The sequence below is a fragment of the Passer montanus genome, unplaced genomic scaffold (assembly GCF_014805655.1).
Source record: "Passer montanus isolate IOZ18808 unplaced genomic scaffold, ASM1480565v1 scaffold49, whole genome shotgun sequence".
In the NCBI taxonomy this organism is placed as follows: domain Eukaryota; kingdom Metazoa; phylum Chordata; class Aves; order Passeriformes; family Passeridae; genus Passer; species Passer montanus.
The window spans coordinates 4,875,390-4,896,005 of NW_024369818.1; the positions used below are offsets into that span (position 1 = coordinate 4,875,390).

The window sequence follows — 20,616 nt, forward strand, 5'->3', positions numbered from 1 at the left end:
TCAGTAGGAACTTCAGGGGAACAATGTGAATATTGTGATACCATCTGCAATACCTGTTTTCCTGCAGGTGAGGCGAAGGGTGAAGAGGCAGCCCATGAAAGCCAGTGCTGATGCTTGGAAGGAGCAGTGCCAGCAGCTCTTAAACCTGATCTATGAACGAGAGGACTCGGAGCCTTTCAGGCAGCCTGTTGATCTCTTCTCTTACCCTGTAAGTGCAGCCTCCACACCCAGAATTGTTCCTCCTTTGGCAGAACATCCATGCTGGGCATGGCTCTGTCCTCTCCCTTTATGAGGTGATGTTTTCAGGGAATTGTCTGCAACAGCCCTGAAAGTAAACTAATGACTTGAGCCACTGGATGAATGCTGAGGTGATGTTACTGCTGTAGGATTTGAGAGCTTTGATTTTTCTCTTGTGTGTTCTCACAGGATTATCGAGACATTGTAGACACTCCCATGGACTTCAGCACTGTGAAAGAAACCTTGGAAGCAGGAAACTACACCAGTCCCTTGGAATTCTACAAAGATATTCGTTTAATATTCTGCAACTCTAAAGCTTACACTCCTAATAAAAAGTCTCGTGTAAGTAATCAATTTTAATGCTTGGTTTTTGGACAAAGACCTTGGCCCTACATGAATAAAACACATGAAATAAGGTCTGAAGAGAAAAAGCACTGCTTGGTGTAATAAAAATAACCAGGATACACCAATTCTGTGGTTATAAACTTGCTTTGTTCTGCTCTCCCAGATGACTTCTAACATCCATTTTCATCTGGGATGATGGTCACTGTTGCAGCTGTTCCTTGCAATATTTGTATAAGAAAACTGATCACCAGTTGCTTTTATTTTTTCAATAATTTATCCCTGTAAACAAGGCTATCAGCTTGATAACTACACATATTGTGGATGAGGCTACACAAAAGCAAGGTCTAGAAAGAGGACAGGAAAGTGTTTTAAAGGTTTTGACATCTGGTTTACAGAAATTAGGACTGAGGACATGTTGGCTTGCTTCTCTGTAGCTCTGTGAGGGTGGTGTAAGGACAGTTCACCAGGGATGTACTGCAAAAACAAAAGTGAGGAGACGTGAAATCCAATTGTTTTTCCCTTGGTATTCAAGTTATCTTAAGGCCTGCTTCCATGCCTCATGGGGATTGACAAAGGGGACAGTAATCCAGAAATCCATTTTCCTTCAGCTCTGGAAATACTTTGTACTGTAATTAAAAAAAAAACCCACAATACTTTATTTTGCAAGAATATGCATGGCCCATGGAAGGAAGTAATCTGCAAAGAGCCTCATAGTGGAACATCACTGAATTTTTGCTTTGTGCTACAAAGTCTGGACATCTCTGTGATGATCTTTTGGTTGATCTTCAAGTTATTCAACTCTAATACACCTGACCATTTTCCCTCACTGCAGATTTACAGCATGACCCTTCGACTCTCTGCCTTATTTGAGAATCACATGAAAAACATCATCTCTGAGTACAAGTCAGCAATGCAATGTCAGAAGAGGAAAAGGCCTCGGTACCGCAAGCGGCTGAGGAGCAGCAGCAGCTCCCCCTCAACCAGCAGAGCATCCAGGTGAAGCAGGGATGGGGAGCCTGGCTGGCAGTGCCATCCCAGAGCACAGGGTAGATGTGCTTTGGGGAATAGCCAGCAGCAGTGCTGCTCATTTCCTGATGAACGTGCTCTTTTGGGAGATAAAATCGTGCTCAGTTTGTAGTTTCTAATTCTGGTAAGTGAAAGATGATGTGGTTACAAGTGTTCCCTCTGGAGGAAATGAAACATCAGCTGTCTCTTTACCTTCTAGCTGTTGAAAAAAGTGTTGTGTAACACTTCCCTACCTTGATGCGTTATCTAAGTAAAGTGTTGGTAGGGGGGATAAAACCTTGTCCCTGCAAACTCCTATACCTTTAGCAAACAGCATTGTGGTGTAAGTATTTTTAGTGATATCCTACCTGGGAAGAAGAGATCACTTTGCAGGAGAAATCAGTTTTGTATTTCAGTCTTTGGTGATAACAGATTTCTCTCTTTGGGGTATTCTATGTTTGCAGCCCAAAAGGGAAACAGAAGCAAGTGAAGATTCAACCTAAACCCAACCAAAATACCTCACTGCCCCTGACCAGGACTAACTCTTCAGTCTCATCTCATGGTGAGGAGAAACCCAGCCTTTCTCTTACAGCAGCTTGTCTGTGCAGGTTGAGTCTTGACCTCATGAGACATGTGCAAAACCTCCCTGTTGAAGGAGCAAGGTCCTGAAATGTGTTCTCTGTAGGTTGTTTTAGCTGAGTTTTGTTGTTGGGAAGTTCTGGGGAAGGATCAGGGAATTGGGAACGTGGGTCTGGTCATGATAAGAATTATTCCAGTGACAGAAGCCCAGACTTCCTGTGTATGGGCCTCTCTCCTACAGCAGTGAAGGATAATTAATTAAATTAATTAAATTAATCCTGCTTGGATTACTCTCAGGAGGAATCTGTATTTCCATGGCTGCAGAGCAGCTTGGTGAGATTACCCTGACTTGGGCTGTTGACAGAACCTGCCCAGACACAGCCCTGTAAACAGAGCATAAAAATCACCCTGTCCCCTTGTCTGTTCTGTCTGAAGTTTCAGATACAGCAGAAGAACCTCTGGGTTCAGCCACTGGTGAAGAGCTGGAGGGTCAACCATCTTCATCAGGCTCAAATGCACAGAGCCGGAGTGGAAATGCCATAGACCCAGGGAAAAGCAGACCAGTCAGGAGCAAAGCTACACCAGTGAAACAAGGTGAGAAATAATAATTCTGTGCTTTGACTGACTGGTTTCACTAGAGATGAAAGATCTTGCTGCTGTCTGATGTTTATTGACTCAGTGTAGCATTGTATATATTCCTAAACCATACCAAAAATTGAATTTACTTTGCTCCTTTACTCTGGTGTCTTGTCTGAGGTGTGGAATGCAGAGGATTCCATGTGCACTTCAGTGAAGTCCTTTAAAATCTTTCCAGATGGAAAACTTGATTGCTCTTAAACTCCTACAGTTCCTTCAGGAATTACAGAAAGCAAACAAACCAAGAGAATCCCCACCCCAAAACATTTGCCTTTTATTAATCAAGCTGAAGCCAAAGATTTAAAAAATTACAAAAATATTTAAATATTTTCTCACATGCAAAACAAAGTACTTGTGATTAGAAGGGAAACAGTTCAGGTGTGGTAATGTGGGGGATGAGTTACTCAGAGTTTCCACCAAGGAAATTTCCTGAACCCTGGAACCTTTCCCAAGTCCACACTCCTGTGCTGTAGCAGTGCTGGATGCTGCAGGTGAGCTTTTCCTGTCCTGTCTTAAAGAAGATATTTAATCTTCATTGTCAGATTCATAACCCTGAAGACATGGAGGATTTTGGGTCCCAAGCCAGCAAGATACTTTATTGAATTTTCATTTAAGGTGTCAGCAATCCATGACTGTCCAAGCCAAGTGTCATTGACTTTCTTGAGTTATGCTTTCCATTAATATTCCCTGGACTAAGCCTTTTGAGAACATTTATTTGATAGGGAATAAATGCTGCTTGCAGAATTTTATTTTTGTGTACATATAGTTTTGAAATGGATTTTAGAGTTTTACTGCCTTGGCACCCCAGGTAGGATTCACCTGACTGAGTTTTAGATGTTTGTGTCCAACCTGGTCTCTCCAGGCTCCTTTTTTTGCCTGGATCTTCCTGAACTCTTGCTCAGGAGAGCTTGCAGTCATTTTTTCCAGATAAAAACAGTGCTTTGGTAGATTTTCCTCTTAGAGCACCTGCTTGTGTCCACAGCATGTAAAGGGTGAGTAATTCCCAGTGGATTATCCCTGAGCACACCTCAGAGACAGCTGAAGAGAATCCCAAAGGCAACTGCAGCAAATCCCACTTTTTGTGTCCTGTTTGGCCGTGGTGTGATGCTGATGAGGTTGTTTTGTGTTTGCTTAGATCACTCTCCTGATGGGCCACTCACCAATGGGGATGGCAGAGAACCCCGGGCAGGAGTCAAGAGGAAGCTGCTGAGCGCCTCAGAGGAGGATGAGCACCTGGAGGAGGCAGAGGAGGAGGAGGAGGAGGAAAAGAAGAGAGAATTAAAGGAAAAGTCTGGTTTGTCTTCATCAGAAAGTGGGGAATCGGGATCCAGCTCCAGCTCTGAAAGCAGAAGTGGCTCTGATTCCGACTCGGAGTCAACCTCCAGAACAGACCAGGATTACATCGACGGCGACCACGACTACAGCAAAGTTGTGCAATCCAAAAAGCCCAAACGGAAAATCAAACGGAAACTCACCGGGGGCAAACGGAACTGGCAGGGCCGAGGGACAGGGAGGAGGGGCAGATGGGGCAGGTGGGGCAGGTGGAGCAGAGGGGGAAGAGGGGGCAGAGGTGGAAGAGGCTGCGGCAGAGGAAGAGGAGGCGGCCGGGGAGGAAGGAGAGGCCGAGGAGGCCGAGGGGCCTCGCGAGGAGCCACCAGAGCAAAACGCGCCCGGCTCGCCGACGACGAGTTTGAAAACCTCTTTGGGGGACAGTTTGGGGAGAACGTGTTTGGAGGGAGATTCAGCCGACCCCCTCGGATCAAAACCAGGAACGAGGGCAGGAGAACTGTCCTGTACAACGACGACTCCGACAATGACAATTTTGTGCACACCGAGGATCCTTTGAACCTTGGTACTTCCAGGTCAGGCAGGGTGCGGAAAATGACAGAAAAAGCCAGGGTCAGCCATCTCATGGGATGGAATTATTGACAGATGGAAAACTTTGGAACAATTTTAAAAGAACTTCAATGGCCTTCTACTGCAGGGATTTTACCAGAAATTCTACCAAGCAAGTTGTGCGGGGACTCCACTCACGTTTCACAGTGGTGCTTTTCCATCCTGTCAGTTTGTGTTTGTTTTAAAGCTTCAGATCTCCACACTTCATTGGTCAAAACAAGCCTTAGTCATTAGGCCTTAAATTACAGAAATTCTTCCCCACACACTACGAGTTCATCACATTACAGAGGCTTCCAGCTTCTCAGTAAGAACATGACATTTTCGAGTCACGCTTATGACTTCTCTCCCTCGTTTTGTTTTTGTATTATAGAAATAGCACCTTCTTACAGAGTTTTTATGTGGTTTCTGCCATAAATCCTTAGACACAGTAATAATTATAACTTTTGCACAATACACCAATCCTAAAGGCAGCTATAAAATGTTTACAGTTTCTATATTGTAAGAAGGATCTGGATTATTTTAATCTTCCCAGGCCAAACATTGATGGAATTGTGCTGAACTGAAGTATGTTCATACTACAGTTTTGGGGGTCCTGATGTGCTTTCTATTGGTTCTTTATCCTTGTAAAAACAGTGACAAAGGGTTGGTGCCTTGTAAATATGTAGCAAACCTTTGATGTGGTGTGTCCTATGTGTGCATTAACTTTATTAAAAAGAGAATACTTGAGAAGTATGAATATCTAGACAAAAGGTGCCAAATGCAAAAGTTACTTGCATCTATTTTCTTTTTGTCCTCTCATATTTTTATAGTATTAATCGAGATTGTGCAGCTAAAGGGGTGACTTCAACATTTGAAAGGTTCCTCCTCTTCAAAGCATGATTTTTAATAGTAGCTCAGCTACCTCTTATTTACAACTACTGGAAACTGAAAAGAAAATAGATGCTGTTATTCAGAGCGTGGTGAAGAAGAGGCGAGAAGGAGTGTAGAGGGGTGGAAGTTGTGAGGAGCTGTATCTTCCTTGTGTTGCCACCATGAAAACAATTGCAGTGGTTCTCAGAGATGTTTGGGGCAGGTGGGGTTTGCTTGTGCAGAGGGGCTGTTGGCCCCACTGCCCCGTGCTCCATGGAAATGTGGTGTGGGCACGCTGGCCCCTCAGAGGTGCCGAGGGAGCTGTCACCCGCCCAGACTGACTCTTGTGTCTCAAGCTTCCAGAAGAGAATTCCTGTTGCACTGTGCTCTTGTTGTCCTGGGAAATGCTGACTTGAAATCCTCTGGCAGTGGTAGTGCAGTTGGTGAGGAGATCCCTGCTCTGGCTCCTCGGTGACCTCGGCGGTGGCGTGGGCTGAGCTGGAGGTGAGCAGCCTCTTCCTTCCTTCCTGGGCTCTCCTGGAATGGATGTGGGATTCCAATTTCCTCCCCTTGTCTGACAGTTCAGAGCCAGGTTGCAGAGAGAACAAGTCAGAACAGATTACAAGGTTCCAGTGGAGTTTTTCAAGGTTTTTAGGTTTTTTTTAAGCTTTCATCCAATATCCTGAAGTTCTTCTGTGCACAGCTTGGTCAATAATTCTGGAAAACCTCAGGCAGCAAAGAGTGACCCTTGTATATTCTCAGATGCAGAAGGAATTTAATTTTTGACTTTCTATATTAAGCACTAGCTATTTTATCTCGCTTTCCAAAAAAAAAAAATCCTAGTTAGATGCAAAAATGACTTGAAAATAAAAGAAGCAGAGGTTTAGTTTTGTGATGGAGGAGAGTATATCCTAAATTGCTCATTAATATGAGTTTATGGTACAGTACAAAACCCACACTTTTAATTTTGTAAGAAATGTTTGGAATCAGCTGTAATCCATTGCTAGACTTGATTTGGTTTTTGATGGGGGGTGGGGAAAAAACCAAGTGCAGAGGCTCTCCTAGTTCTGTGTTGGGCTTTAAAGTATAAACACCTGTCCTATCATCTCTCTCATATATCTGTATATATACACGCATTTGTATTTATAAGAAATGTATTATTTGTTTGACTGATTGGTCTTTTTACATATGGTAACCAGGAATAGCATGTATGCATCAGTCCATAGTTGGAATCATATCCCTTAGATCAGTCCTGTGAGCTAATGTAAACACTATGGGTTCTATCCTAAAGCCTGAAAAGCTTGAAATGCAAAAGAAATGCTTTTTCCCTCTATTTCTGACTGGCCGAAAATCCACTTATTCCTTATTTATTTTGTGTAGGGGTCGGGGAGAGAGAAACCACAGGGATTCCAGAGAAATCATTTTATAAGTTGGTGTATTTTAGCAGCAATTAGAGTAAGATTAAATATGTTCTTAACTGTATCTTTTCTCTGTACTGTGAAGATACCAGTGAAGCATCACTTGCTGTGGCGTAAGTATTACTGTGTCCCATGACTAAGAGCTAGAGCAGGGGGTGCTGGGACAGCAGAATTTAGTGTAAAAATTGAAAAAAAAAAGTTTCTTTTTTGTTTTGTGCATGAGAACCTTTTATAAGCATGACAACTTGGGTTTAGAGCTGTTCTTTTTGCTTGGATTTGTGTCTGGATTCTTTCTCTGAGTTGGGCAGTTGATTTCTCATAGTTCTGTGGAATAATTCCAAATCTTATCAGGAGCCACTTATGGGTGTGGTAGACTGAAGATGAGCACACAGGTGCAGCAGAAGCAGGATTTAAAGTGATTTAAACCAACAAAAAGCTGAGCTCCAGGCAGCTGCACAGCCAGGAATGTGTTGTCTTTGCTTGAACTCTCAACAAAAATCTCCAGACTCTGCCTGAGGAATGGGGTTTAAGGTCTGATTGTGGATGGGGCTCCTGAGGGTGAGCAGGCAGGCCAGGGCTCCTCGGTTCCTGCAGGTGTTTGAGCATTGGTGCCTCTGTTCCCTTGAGATGTCCCACTGGCAGATCCCAATCCTGAGCTGCTGGGGCACCTTGGGGACACCCTGGGAAAGGCTCCAGGCCCCCACACTCCATCCTGCAGAGACAGGGCTGACATCCTGGGTGTCATTGCTCTCAGCTTCTCCCAGCCCCAATCCACTGTCCCTGCAGTGCTCCCCTTTCTCTCCAGCCTGGGGCAGGGATGGCAAAGCTTGTCTGGCAGTAGTGACGTGCTGTTGTTTTGGATATTAGGGAAATTTTTTTAATTGGAAGAGGCTGCCCAGGGAGGTGCCAGAGTCACCATCCAAGAACTGAGCACATGTGGCCCTTGGTGGTTCAGTGGCCATGATGGGATGTGGTTGAAGGTTGGACTTGATGATCTTGGAGCCTTTTCCAATCCTAATAATTCCATTATTCAGCCCAGACTTCACCTGCTTTTTATTTTCTCTATCACTATTTATTTTCCTCTTTGCCATGCCCCACCTCTGTCCTGTAGGTTCCTTTGATAGGCTATTTATTTATTCTCTTGGAAACTTTGGGTATCATGATGAATTTTATTTCAGCTGCCAGGCTGTTAGGTTTAATCCAAACCTTTCTGTTGGTGCTTGAATTTGGATGGATTTGGGCAGTTTTATCCCTCCTCCCTCTTTCCATCCCTCCTTTCTCCCTCAGCCAGGCAGAGGCCACCCCCTAATCCCAACCACCCCCACCCTGCAGACACAAAAACTAAAAATAATTGGGGAGAAATAATTCTTGGAGGATTTTTGGTTGCTTCAAATTCTGCATCCTGTTTGCATAGTTTCATTTTCCTGGAATGTTTTCCTCAATGTCCATCTCAGCTGCTCCTCCTGTGGGGAAGCAGAAGGACTGAGTAGTTCAGAGAGTGTGGAAAGGAACTGGCACCAGGGGTGTGGCAGAGAGTTTTAAATGAATTTTAAAAACTAAAATATTTGGAGGCTGTCTTGACTCCCAAAAACAAGATGACTCTTGCAAAGCATTTGGTTCTATCAGGAATGTCTCTGTGCTCCAGATCACAGAATATTAACGTGAGAAAATAATTTTAAATCAGTAATTTTTGATAAAAACTTGATTCATTCCATCTTTGAGTGGTGAACACCAGGGAAAAGTGAACAGCTGTAGGTTTGAGGTGTCCTGATATCTGGAGTGTCTTGTCATGGATTTCATGGGTTAAAAACGTCTTTGTGTGTTTACATGTCTTAATTTTATCTTTTTATTTAAAAAACATCCTGCAGAGTTTTATAAAATACTGATGATTTCCTGAAGGAGCAGTTAACCCTCCAAGGCTAACTCAATATTTAATAGCTAGGGAGCTGTTGTTGTGTTCTTACAATGTGTATTATAGCAAATCCCTGCGCATGAGCGACAGAGACTTTTCAACTCTTCAATATATCCAAGGTTTACACATGGTAAAAAAACTCCTTTATGTACAGTAAGTAACAGCCTGCAAAATTTAGTCTAAAAACTCGTCTTTTTTTAGTCTTAGAAATGCAAACACCTGTTGGAAGCTTGTATATTTTTACTACGTCGTGTTCGGCCCACAGCGAACTCACACAACTGTGCTATGAATCCCTGAAAAATTGAGATTTCCAGTGGGAATTGCTGTCACAGCCTTAACTCTAGTGTTCTAAAAATGGTGCTGAAATACATTTTTGTGTGTGGATGTGGGTACCTGATCCGAGTCCGTGAGACTTCCAAGGCAAACCAAGCACTTGGAGTTACTACTCCTGGTAGTAACTGCAGCCACACCGGGGAGCTGGCAAATGTGTAAATAGTTGGGAAATAATTCCACCAGTGGGAAATTGGGAGCAGTTCCTTGCTTTGGGGGTTTTCACTGGCAAGCACTGCAGATCTTCCTGGGTTTGGGGTCTGTGAGGAGCTGTTTGGGGGGTGGGGGGTGAAATCCTGCCGGAATATTTGCAGGTAAAATACAAATCCGCCGTTTCTCTTCCTAAAATTCTTCCTCAGAGAGTGGTGGCTGCTCGGGTGTGTTCAGAACTCAATGTCTGAGGATAATTTTTCTGTAGAAATAATAATTCAGGCTCTTCATTCCTCCATGAGTCATTAGAGCAGATTTCATGTAGAAATACCACTTGATGTCAGAGCAAAATTCACATGATTTAGGCTCTCCAGGTCGTGTTCTGGATTTAAAATACTCCAAAAATGCACAAAACTATTAGAATTATGTCTACTTTCTATATTATTTTTTTTCAGGTGATATTTATGCCCATATCTTCACATCCGCTATCTCAGGTCCCTTTAATGAATACTTCAGGGATTTTGATGCCACGTGTTGGCAGACCAAATGTAATATTTATATGCAATGAGCTGTTAGTTTTTTGTATTGTACAAATGTAAATTTGTAAAGATTTTTTTCTAGAGTTTTTTTGAAGTCACTGATGTAATCTAGGATGTTTCATTTTCCAGCTGTGGGATTGTCTTAATAAAAAAAAATAAAAAGAGAAACTCTTACTTGGTTTTGCATTGCTTCCTGAGTAGTTGACACATTAAAAGGTAAAAAAAAGGTAAAATGGAGGTTTTAATTTTAAAAAAAAATGCTTTTTGATGCAACTGGTTAATTTTATAGTTTTAATTGGAAGTTTTATAAACTGGATAGAGAAACTATATATAAATTGATAGAGAAGCTTTCAGACACTGTGAAGGTCTTGAGCAGGATGGGATGCACACCCTCACCCCCATCACCATCCAGTCTGGCTCCAAAATCCCATTTTTCTGGGAAAAAAGGATAGGAGCAGCTAATGATTTCTTTGGGGAAAAAACGGAAAAATGCCTAAAAGTGCTGTGAAATGGCTAAAAATGCCATGAAAGGGGAGGAGGAGGAGGCTCTGGGCGAGATCCCCCGGCCACTGTGGGACACGGGTGGGTCCAGGGGGTGATGGCCCCAGGGGAAGGTTGTACCTGTTAAATAAGGGATATTTCATGGGAAACAAGGAATTGCTCCTCTGCTCTTGCCCTTGTTAAATAGCAGTGCTAACATTGTTTAAACAGGGATTTTGGGGGTGGCTGGGGCTGGGTTTGTGTAGAGCTGCCGGAGGGACTTGGTGCTCGGCCAGGGGCAGGTGCTGACAATAAATACATGGAATAAACTCAGCAGGAATTTCTTCCTGGAAAGGGTGTCCAGGCATTGGAAGGAGCTGCCCAGGGAGTGGGTGGTGGAGTCCTCACCTGTGGAGGTGTCCAAGGAAGGACTGGAGGAGGCACTCAGTGCTCTGGGCTGGGGACAAGGTGGGCAACGGGCACAGGTTGGATTTGGTGGTCTGGGAGGCCTTTTCCAGCATTAATAATTCTGGGATTCTGTCATTCTATTCTGACTTTTCCCCTCATTAATCTGCTGACTTATTTGACATTTCACTTTATTGCAGTGATTCCAGTGGCATTTCCTCTCCAATGGGAATGAATATCTCCATTTTAACACAACACTCATCCTCCAAACCCCAGGGACAAAAAGGCTTTTTCTTGTTTCTCTTTTTTTTTTTCTTGATGGTTACAAAGAACAAAATTAAACTTGTTTTGCAGAGATGCTGGAGCCAGCCTTTATGTACATCCATCAGATGGCATTGGAGGGAAGGAACTCCACTCCCTTCAGAGCTGCTTGACCTTTGCTAAACATCCCTTGGCTGTCCCTCTGTCGATATTATATTTGATATTATATTGATATTATATCACAGCTGTTGTATGCTTTATATCATCGTGTTAAGGTCATATAATGCACATTATAAATGCATGGATAATAAATGGATAATGCACGTTATAAAATACATTATATAAAATACCAGAGTGGTAGAGAACAACTGTTTTTCCCATGCACTTCGGAAATGTGTTTGTAGAAGTACCTTTTTAAAGGTATTTTTTATAGATGTCTTAGCATTCAGCTGTGATTTTTATGCATTTCAGCAGCGAGTGGACTCAACACTGCCTTGCAGTGGGTCATCCCAACGCTCATTTCCAGCCTGGAGAACCCCAGGAGCACCTTTTTGAATTCACCCCCACGATGGTTCAGGTGTGCAGGGCGCTGCCGGTGACATCGCGGGCACCGTGTGGCCCCGGAGCCTTCCCGAGCAGGGAGAGGCCAAGCTTTGCCTCCATCCCAGCTGTCCGGTCCAACGGGAACGGCGTGATCCGAGCTCGGGATCACGAGCTCGGGGGTGGGATTTTGGGGGATGCTGCTGTGCAGGGCCAGGAGCTCCGTGATCCCCGCGGGTCCCTGCCAGCCTGGCAGAGTCAGTGACTCTGTGCCAGTCCCTCAGTGACTCTGTGCCAGTCCCTCAGTGACTCTGTGTCGTTCGCCCTCCGTTTGGTACATCCAGGAGCTGGGTTTGGGCACACCGTGAGGCCGCCGGCAGTTTGGAGCCGTTTGGAAGGCCGGGGGTGCCGGGTGAGCCAGCACCTCCGTGCCCCGTCTGACAAGACCTCGGGTGTCCTTGTTTCTGGGTGAATAAAAGCGTCTTTGTGCCGAGCCCCGGGATCAGGTGAGGAGCCGGGGCCCGGCCCGTGACGCAGGTGCGGGCGGTGCTGGCGGCGCTCCCGGCCCGGGCCTTCCTCCCGCTCTGCCCGGGCCGAGCCCTTCCCTCCGCCGGCCGTGGCCGGCCCGGGGCTGACGCAGGACCTGCCCTCCTCCATCAATATTTGCTCTGGTGCAGCAGGCAAGGCTCGCAGCGCTCCCGCAGGAGCTCCAGCCCCACACGTCCCCCCTCGACGGTGCCGGAGCCCCGCGGAGCATGAGGGACCGGCTGGCGGAGCTGCAGCAGCGAGCGGCGGCCGAGGGGGACCCGCACGACGACTGCCCGCGCTTCGACAACCCCGCGTTCGTCGGGGACGACGCCAGCCCCGTGGGCCGGGCGCTGCGGGAGGCGGCCGAGCTGTGGCGGGCGCTGGAGCGGCTGGAGCAGCTCTCGGAGAGCATCGACAGGACGCAGCAGTCGGTGCTGTGCTGCACCTCGGATGAGAGCATCGCCCGCCACACCCTGCAGCCCCGGCTGGGAGCGCTGCCGGCGGCCCCGGCCGGGGGCTCGGGGCGAGCGGGGCCCCGCGTCCGCCAGACCCAGCTGTGGCTGCTGCTGCGCCGCTACGGCGCCGTCCTCGCCCGCCACTACGCCCGCGAGAGCCGCTACCGGCACCGGCTGAAGGAGCAGATCCAGAGGCAGGCGGAGCTGGCGGGCATCAACCTCGGCGCCCAGGACGTGGATGTGCTGGCCGAGAGCCCCCAGGGGCCTCGCATCGTCGGCCGCGACCTGGAGGAGCTGAAGGCCAAGCACCACCTGGGCCTGGCCCAGGCGCGGCAGCGGCAGCTGCTGGAGCTGGAGGCGCAGATGCTGGAGCTGCGCGGGCTGTTCGTGCAGCTGGAGGGGCTGCTGGCCCAGCAGCACGGCGCTGCCGACAGCGTGGAGCTGCACGTCCTGCGCACCCTGGACTACGCGGCGCAGACGGGCGGCGGCGTGAAGAGAGCGGCCAAATACCAGCGGCCGTCGCGGCGCTCGGCCCTGCTGAGGGCGGCCCTGGGCCTCTGCTCCTGCTGCCCCTGCCTGCCCTGCCCCGGCCGCGGCCTGCGCTGAGCCCGGGCTGCGGGGCACTGCAGCGGGGGTTCACCCGCGCCGGGACAGAAACCGTGTCCTGTGCTCCTGGAACAGCGGGGCAGGAGATGTGCACGCCTTGTGTGATGGTGCGAGGACCGTGCGTACCCTGTAAAGTGGTGTAAGGGGGTGCACGGCTTCCTTGATGGCACAGAGACCATGCACGACTTGCTCAGGGATGCAGGGTCCATGCACACCTCACATGGCAGCATGGGGAGCACACACAGCTTCCCTGAGGGCACAGGGACCGTGCACATCCTCCTGAGAGCACAGGGACCATGCACACCACTCCTGATGGCACGGGGACCGTGCACACCATTCCTGAGGGCACAGGGACCGTGCACACCACTCCTGAGGGCACAGGGACCGTGCACACCACTCCTGAGGGCACAGGGACCGTGCACACCATTCCTGAGGGCACAGGGACCGTGCACACCATTCCTGAGGGCACAGGGACCGTGCACACCACTCCTGATGGCACAGGGACCGTGCACACCATTTCTGAGGGCACAGGGACCGTGCACACCTTCCCTGATGGCACAGGGACCATGCACATGATTCCTGAGGGCACAGGGACCGTGCACACCTTGGGTGGCAGCACAGGGACCGTGCACACCTTCCCTGATGGCACAGGGACCATGCACATGATTCCTGAGGGCACAGGGACCATGCACACCATTCCTGATTGCACAGAGAGTGTGCACGCCATTCCTGATGGCACAGGGACCGTGCACACCTTGGGTGGCAGCACAGGGACCGGTTGCACCTTGCACAGAGATGGAATAACCATTCACACCTCACCTGGGAGCACAAGGACCAGGAACCTCTTGCTTGGTGGCACAAGGACTGCCAGCACCTTTCCGGATGGCACAGGGACCCTGCCCACCTTGTGTGGAGCATGGGGACCAGGCACACCTTGTGCATTTATGTAAGGACAATGCACAATGATAATGAAAAAAAAATTACATGATGATGTAAAGAGCATGCACACCTTGCAGATCTTGATGGCTTCATGGGGACCATGCACTTCCATTGCAGCACCCAGCCAAGAAAAGCACTTTCTACACTCCAAAACCTGACTTCAGAACTGTCACATTTTTGGTTTTGTTACTGTGTCAAGGAGAGAGGGCAAAAAGCCTGTTGAAGTTTTTGGCAGGTCTGTGGTTACATTTCAAGGGACTCAATGGCTTGGTGCCCCCAAGGAGCAGCATGAAGGTTCCTCCACCACACCCCAACCCTGATTCTTCTCGCTTCCTCCAATTTCTGCTTCCTTGGGGTTGTTTGGTGCATTCCTGTTGCATTTTGGTCGTTGCTGGTTTGCCAGGCAGTGGGTCAGCTTTGGGCTGGGTGTTCCTCATGGCTCATCCCATGCTCTGACACCAGGAGAGGATTTGCACAATTGTTCTGGGAATCTGCAGGCTTTTACTTCAACCTGCACATTGCCAAGCCAGCCAATGTCCCACACATGCTGGAAATGCTGGAAACTTCGAGTGGCCCTTTTATTTGGCCCCCATATCACCACCTGAATTTCCCAAAACCTCTCAAATTAAAGCCTGGGGCTGGTTAAAGTTTTTGGGGACCCTTTGTGGAAGGTCCCTCTGTGTCCTGGCAGTTCCTGGCAGCTCATCCCAGTGCTCTCAGCCACTCTTACATTTATTTTCATCTTCTGGCTGAGCTTTAATAAAACAATTTCTCAATAACCTCTTGAGTGTGGAGAGTTATTTCTTTGCAGCAGGGAGCCCAAAGCTAAGGAAGAGCAGAAATTGAATGACTTCTCAGTCTGTTGATTGAGTTAAATTCTTAGGAATGTAGAAAACTTAATTTTCAGGCTGATAAATTCATATTTTCTGTTGACCTGGAAGATCCCCACATCAGGAATGTCCATCCCTATGAGAGCTCTGGGTGCCAAGTTGAGTGGTTTCTGTTCCTGCCCTCTTCCTCCTTCTTTATTCTCCATTTGTGAGGTCTAAATGAATATTCCTTTTTTATTCAAATTTTGATGAATGGAAGTTCACTTTTATTTAATTTTCATTACAAAAACCCAAACCCACGACTTCCAGACCACTGGAAACAGCCCTTGCATCCCACATCCCACCCCACATTCACTCTGTGGCTGCAAGAGCCGCCTCCTGGGAAGCACTGAAGTTATTTACAGCCTCCCAGGATACAAAGAGAAGGGAAACAAACCTGCTGAGCTTGGGAGGTGGCAAATCTGAGCTCAATAAAACATATTTAACCTCCTTTCACGTCCCACTGTCAGAGCTCGTGCAAACAACCTCCCTGGAGCCCTCTGGGGTGGCCGGGCAGTGTCTGGCCCGACTGGTTTTGCTGCTCAGGAGATCCTTATCCATAAAACCCAGGGAAAAGCTGGGTCAGCAGCAGAGCCTGCAGCCAGGACGTGTTCCCTGAGGATCTCATGGAGCACAGCTCCCCTGGCACAGAGGGGATGGTCCTGTGCTCGTGGGGCTGCAGCAGCCACGAGGTCTGAGTGTGGGACAGCAGGGGAATAACCCTGGTTGTGTTCAGGGATCCACGAGGAGGAAAAGAGGAGAAACTTCATACCTTGGAGTGGATCTTTCCAGTGACTTCAGTGGTTAATGAGATTTTATGTATTTTTGCTTTTTTCTTTCTGCTGCCTGGTGGCCTTTCTTTAAATACTGGCCTTAGACAGGATCTAATTATTGCAGAGCAAAATAATTAATGATATTGTAATGTGGGCATGAACACCCAACAGGATGGGGAAGATTCCCTTCTCTTCTGACTCTGGGACTGACCTGGAACACATTTGGGAATATTCCTGGAGGTGGTGACACCAAGGTGCAGAACCTGCTGTAACAGTTCCAAGAATATACATGAGAGAGCTGTTTTAATTATGTCACAAATGAGCATCAGAAATGTAAGAAGTTCACATTTAAAGGGAAAAATAAGAGAAAGCCAAAGTTAAAAATTCATGCCCCTCAGCTCTGCTCTGTGCTCAAACTCATGGAAGGCACCGAAAGAGGAATTTTTGGTAAAATGTATTAAAAGGGGCTGGATGAAAAGCCCAAAGCCTTTGTAACTGTGCTGGCAGCACCTGCAAAGTCTTTCTGTTGAGGAAGTGTCACTGAAAAGAAGTTTTTTTTAAGAACACAAAATCTTTTGCTGACATTTAGACAAGTAAATAATTCCAGAGCAAATTAATCACCCTGCAGAACTTGTTTTTAAGGTGAGGTGGGTTATCACAGCTCAAGAGTTCCTGCTCAGGGACCCTGGGGGGGTTGTGAATTCCAGCTCAAACACTGAGCTTTGGTTCCTTCCATGCTGTTGATCTTTGATGTCACAACAAAACCCCACAAACACAATAATTTCTTGTAAATACAGGTTTTTAAAAGCCTCCTGAACACTGAAAAGGAATTCAGTTCCCTGAATTCTCTTGCATGTGAAGCATCTCTTTGGCCAAACCTCTGGGCATCCACTTTTATCAGCAAAATGGGGGCAGGAAGTTGAACCATGATTTCACTTTGTTGTTCTCCAGTTCCCCAGCACAAGAGGAAGGATAAATTCTTCATTCAAAATATCTAAATATTTTAATTCAATAGGAGATATTGAATGGATTATATTTGCATTTTTTTCATTGAAAACAATTCCTCAATATTTCCAGAAATTTTTCAAAAAGGGGTTTTTTCAGTTCTCAAATCACACTTGGTAATTTTATTCTGAATATGCTTAGGGTCAAATCAGAAATCCCTTCTGTGTGGGGGCTACCAAGTGATTGTTTTTCTTCAAAACACTTTTTACAGTTCCCTCCCCAACCCAGGAGTGTGTCAGCAGTTTAAATTGACTTGATTTGTTTTCTCCTCAGTTTTTCCTGTATTTTGCAGTGAATCAACAGCTCTATTCATAGAGCTCATCAAATATCTGCTGCTGTCTCTCCAAAAAAATACAGATATCTAGCTGACAAGCCTTCCTGCAGGAGTAGGGATCTCTGCCAAGAAATTCAGGGGAGACACTGCTTGTGTTGGAAACCCCATCCTTGGCTTTTAGCAACAAATTGAGCTCATTTTTGGTTTTTGCCTCACCTGGATGTCTTCGGTGTCCCTGATCTGTGTGGGCAGCCTGGAGCAGGTCACATCTCAGTCTGAGGTAATTTTTAAGGGGGTTTAGGCATGAACTGAATTGCGTTTTCCAGGGATAAAACACTGCTGTTGGATTTCCCTGTCAGGGATGAAATTTTATGTCCATGTCTCTTCCTGCAGTCAACTCATACAAAATCTACCAGCAATAATTTAGGATCACAGAATCCCAGAACGGTTTGGTTTGGAAAAGGCCTTGAAGATAACCCAGCCCCACCCCTGCCATGGCAGGGACACCTTCCACTGTCCCAGGCTGCTCCAAGCCCCATCCAGCCCAGCCTTGGACACTCCCAGGGATGGGGCAACCACAGCTTCTCTGCAAAACCCATTCCAGGGCCTCCCCACCCTGACAGCCGGGAATTCCATCCCATTATCCCAGCTGACCTTGCCCTCTGGCAGAGGGAAGCCATTCCCCCTTGTCCTGTCACTCCTGGGCAGCTCAGACTGGAAACTCCTGTTTCCCGGAGCCTGAAGCCCTGTTTGCACAAATATTTTTTTTTTTTTTCCAAGCAGAGACTCAGATTTAGGGGCTGTTCCTGAATGGGGGGGCAGAGCTTTCATGATGGGAAAGAAAGGAGAGGGATTTGTGGCAATATTTTATTCTCACCACGTTCCCATAACGCCGTGGGAATGACGGATACGTCACAGTCTGCCAGGATCCCACAGTGCCACTGCAGGATGAATCAAGGAGAGCATCTCAGGCATGATTTGGTGCCTAAGAGCTCTTTGCAAGGCTCCAAGTGAGATCCAGGGGACAGCTGGATGTTGTCCCTGGCAATCTGCATTGCAGGATGAGTCACGCCCAGGGATGGGACAGTGGTGACATCCACGGAATGACTGCCCTGGCTTTGCCTGGAAACGGGGTCAGAGCCACCTGGGCACCCATGGTGATCAGCAAGGCTTGGTGCAATCCTCACTTCACAGGATGTTTTTAATTTGGCTTCACACAACATATCCACCCCTCTGGGCTCTGTGACCTGGATCAACTTCTGCTCCTCTACAAAAGGGCTTTGTTTTAATGATTTTGTCAATCCATGTGCACAACAACATCTCCGTGAAGTCTCTGATAACCTTTCATTCAGAATACAGCGTTTTCCAGGCTGGGTTAACACTGAGAGGCAAAAGAATTGACTGTTCAAGCCCAGCAAATGGGTCAAGCTGAACTTTGCTGTATCAAACACACCTGAAGGAGAGTTTTCCCTCGTGTTTGCAGTGGCACAGAGCCATTTGTGATGAGGAGCTGTTTCACAGCTCAAATGTTCTGTCTGGCTCGCAGGAGTCTGTCTCCAAGACAGATCCTGTGCCACTTGGTTTTATGGGAGAGGGAGGCTCCAGGAAAAGCCCAGTATTTTTATTTTTCACAAAACTATGGTGGCTGAGTGATATAATTTCCCTCATGTTCCTCAACAGTGAATCCTATTTCCCAAATATTAGCACAGCAATAAACCTGAGACCCACAGAAAGCTTTGGAGCCACCAGCCAATGATGAGTGAACTGGAGGTGACTTCCAGATGGAATCGTGGGCAGAAAGCACCAAACAGGAGCAGCCAATGTCATAAATCACAATTACTAACTGGCATCATTATTTGGGCCACAAAGACCAATTTTTACTCGTCTGTATTTTTTAACAGAGATATGAATCAAACATGAAGTGGGAAAACTGGAAGAGTTGTTTCCAAGTTTGGTTTTCAAGAGTGGTTTTCAAGGGCAATCCTCTTCCTGTCTCTGGGTGACACAGTGGAAACCTTTGCTCCTTTTTGTCCCCAAGTCATATCCTTCAGAGGGTGGATATTTCTGCATTTAATTCTGATGTGATGCAAATGGGAAGATAAATAATTGTGTCAGTGCCTGTCTGAGGTGAGGGTACAAAAGCTTTCCATGGCTTTCCACAGTAGGATGGCATAACTGCAATAAAACTTTGTTTTACTCACTGCTTTACACTCAGCTCAACTCTAAACCAGCTCCTTTTTAAATCATTTACTCATTTTCTTTTTATATGGAGCCTGACAGGCTTCAGAATAACTGAAGTGGAGAATATTAGGAAGAGAGGAGCAGGGAAGATAAACAATCTTGAGAGCAGCCTACAAATGCAGCTCGCTCAGTGCTGGAACAGGAACATTCAGGCACTTTTTCCAAAAGAAGCAATTAGCACTTTTTAAATAGCTGTATTATGTGGCTGCAAAAACTCCTTGTGTTCACTGCCATGAGGAATGGATGAGGTGTATTCACCACAACAAAAAGGATTTTATTGAAAATAGGGAACAGATAGGAGACCTGAAACCCCAACTTTTGCTGGGAGTGAGTGGCTGTATAATCCAAGTGGAGCAGGGAGCTGGGTTGGTTAAGGTGGGCAGCAAATATCCATTGGTTTCACACAGGAATTTTTTAAAGTTTCCATGGTTCCTGCCCTGCATCCTCAGAGCTGAAATGTTTTCTGGTTTACTACTTCAATACAGAATGCCAGGATGGTTTGGGTTGGAAGGGGCCTTAAATCCCATCCTGTCCTACCCACCTTCCACTGTCCCAGGCTGCTCCAAACCCTTTCCAGCCTGGCCTTGGATGCTTCCAGGGATCCAGGGGTAGCCACTGTTGCTCTGGGCAACCTGTGCCAGGGTCTCCCACCCTCACAGGGAAGATTTGGTGCCTGAAAACCATCCACAGCACAGGAAGGCCATGAAATTCCTGGCCCAGGTTGGGTTTGGATTCAGCTCTGTCCACAACAGCTGCAGGAGATCCAAATCCCAGCTGGGGTGACTGGAGGGACCGTGGGGCTCATCCAGCCCAGCATCCCACGAGCCCAGGGCAGCTGGGGCTCTGCTCAGCCACGTGCTAACAACCCTCAGGGATGGAGAGCTCAGTCTCTGGGAAATCATCCCTCAGGGCAGTCTGTTAAAGGAAGTTCTATTAAATTTGGTGGATATTTGGGAAACTGAAGTGCAGGTTGGCTGTAACTTGGGACCTGCAACACTTCCTCTAATTTTGCTCCATGTTCTTGAACTTTAACCATGCCCTGTCAACGTTCAGAAATGTAAATAGGGACTGGAGCAGATGTGCCTCAGTCTAGGACAGAAAATCAGTATTTTGTCCTTTTGTCTCCGAGCTGTTGAGGAAGCTCTGGGAGAGGATTGTGGACGTGACCCAGCAGATCTGCTCTGCTGTGGAACATGGGCCCTCTCTCTTGTGCTGCCTCAGAATAGAGTTTAAAAGAAATAATTCTTATTTCCATACTGAGTCATTGCTGGCACTTTGTTGAGCGAGTGAATTTCGTTTCAGCTGGTGGCAAATTGGGGACAGGTGCAGAGGATCAGCTTTTTG

The 20,616-nt window shown here is 47.1% G+C and overlaps 2 protein-coding genes across 3 annotated transcripts in view; both read left to right on the top strand.

Annotated features, from left to right (window-relative positions):
* BRWD3 (bromodomain and WD repeat domain containing 3) overlaps nt 1-10,070 on the top strand; it is a 51,036-nt gene extending 40,966 nt beyond the window's left edge. For both annotated transcript variants that reach the window (XM_039722481.1, XM_039722482.1), the window contains 6 exons: nt 68-208; nt 427-579; nt 1,415-1,578; nt 2,052-2,149; nt 2,602-2,760; nt 3,938-10,070. In XM_039722481.1, coding sequence (XP_039578415.1) covers nt 68-208; nt 427-579; nt 1,415-1,578; nt 2,052-2,149; nt 2,602-2,760; nt 3,938-4,731 — 1,509 coding nt within the window. In that variant the 3' untranslated portion in view covers nt 4,732-10,070. The remainder of the gene's footprint in view (nt 1-67; nt 209-426; nt 580-1,414; nt 1,579-2,051; nt 2,150-2,601; nt 2,761-3,937) is intronic.
* A 2,267-nt stretch (nt 10,071-12,337) lies between these two features.
* LOC120508697 (syntaxin-1B-like) lies at nt 12,338-13,171 on the top strand. The gene has a single exon (XM_039722560.1). The coding sequence runs from the start codon at nt 12,338-12,340 to the stop codon at nt 13,169-13,171; it is 834 nt and encodes a 277-aa protein (XP_039578494.1).
* Nucleotides 13,172-20,616: the final 7,445 nt, after the last annotated feature.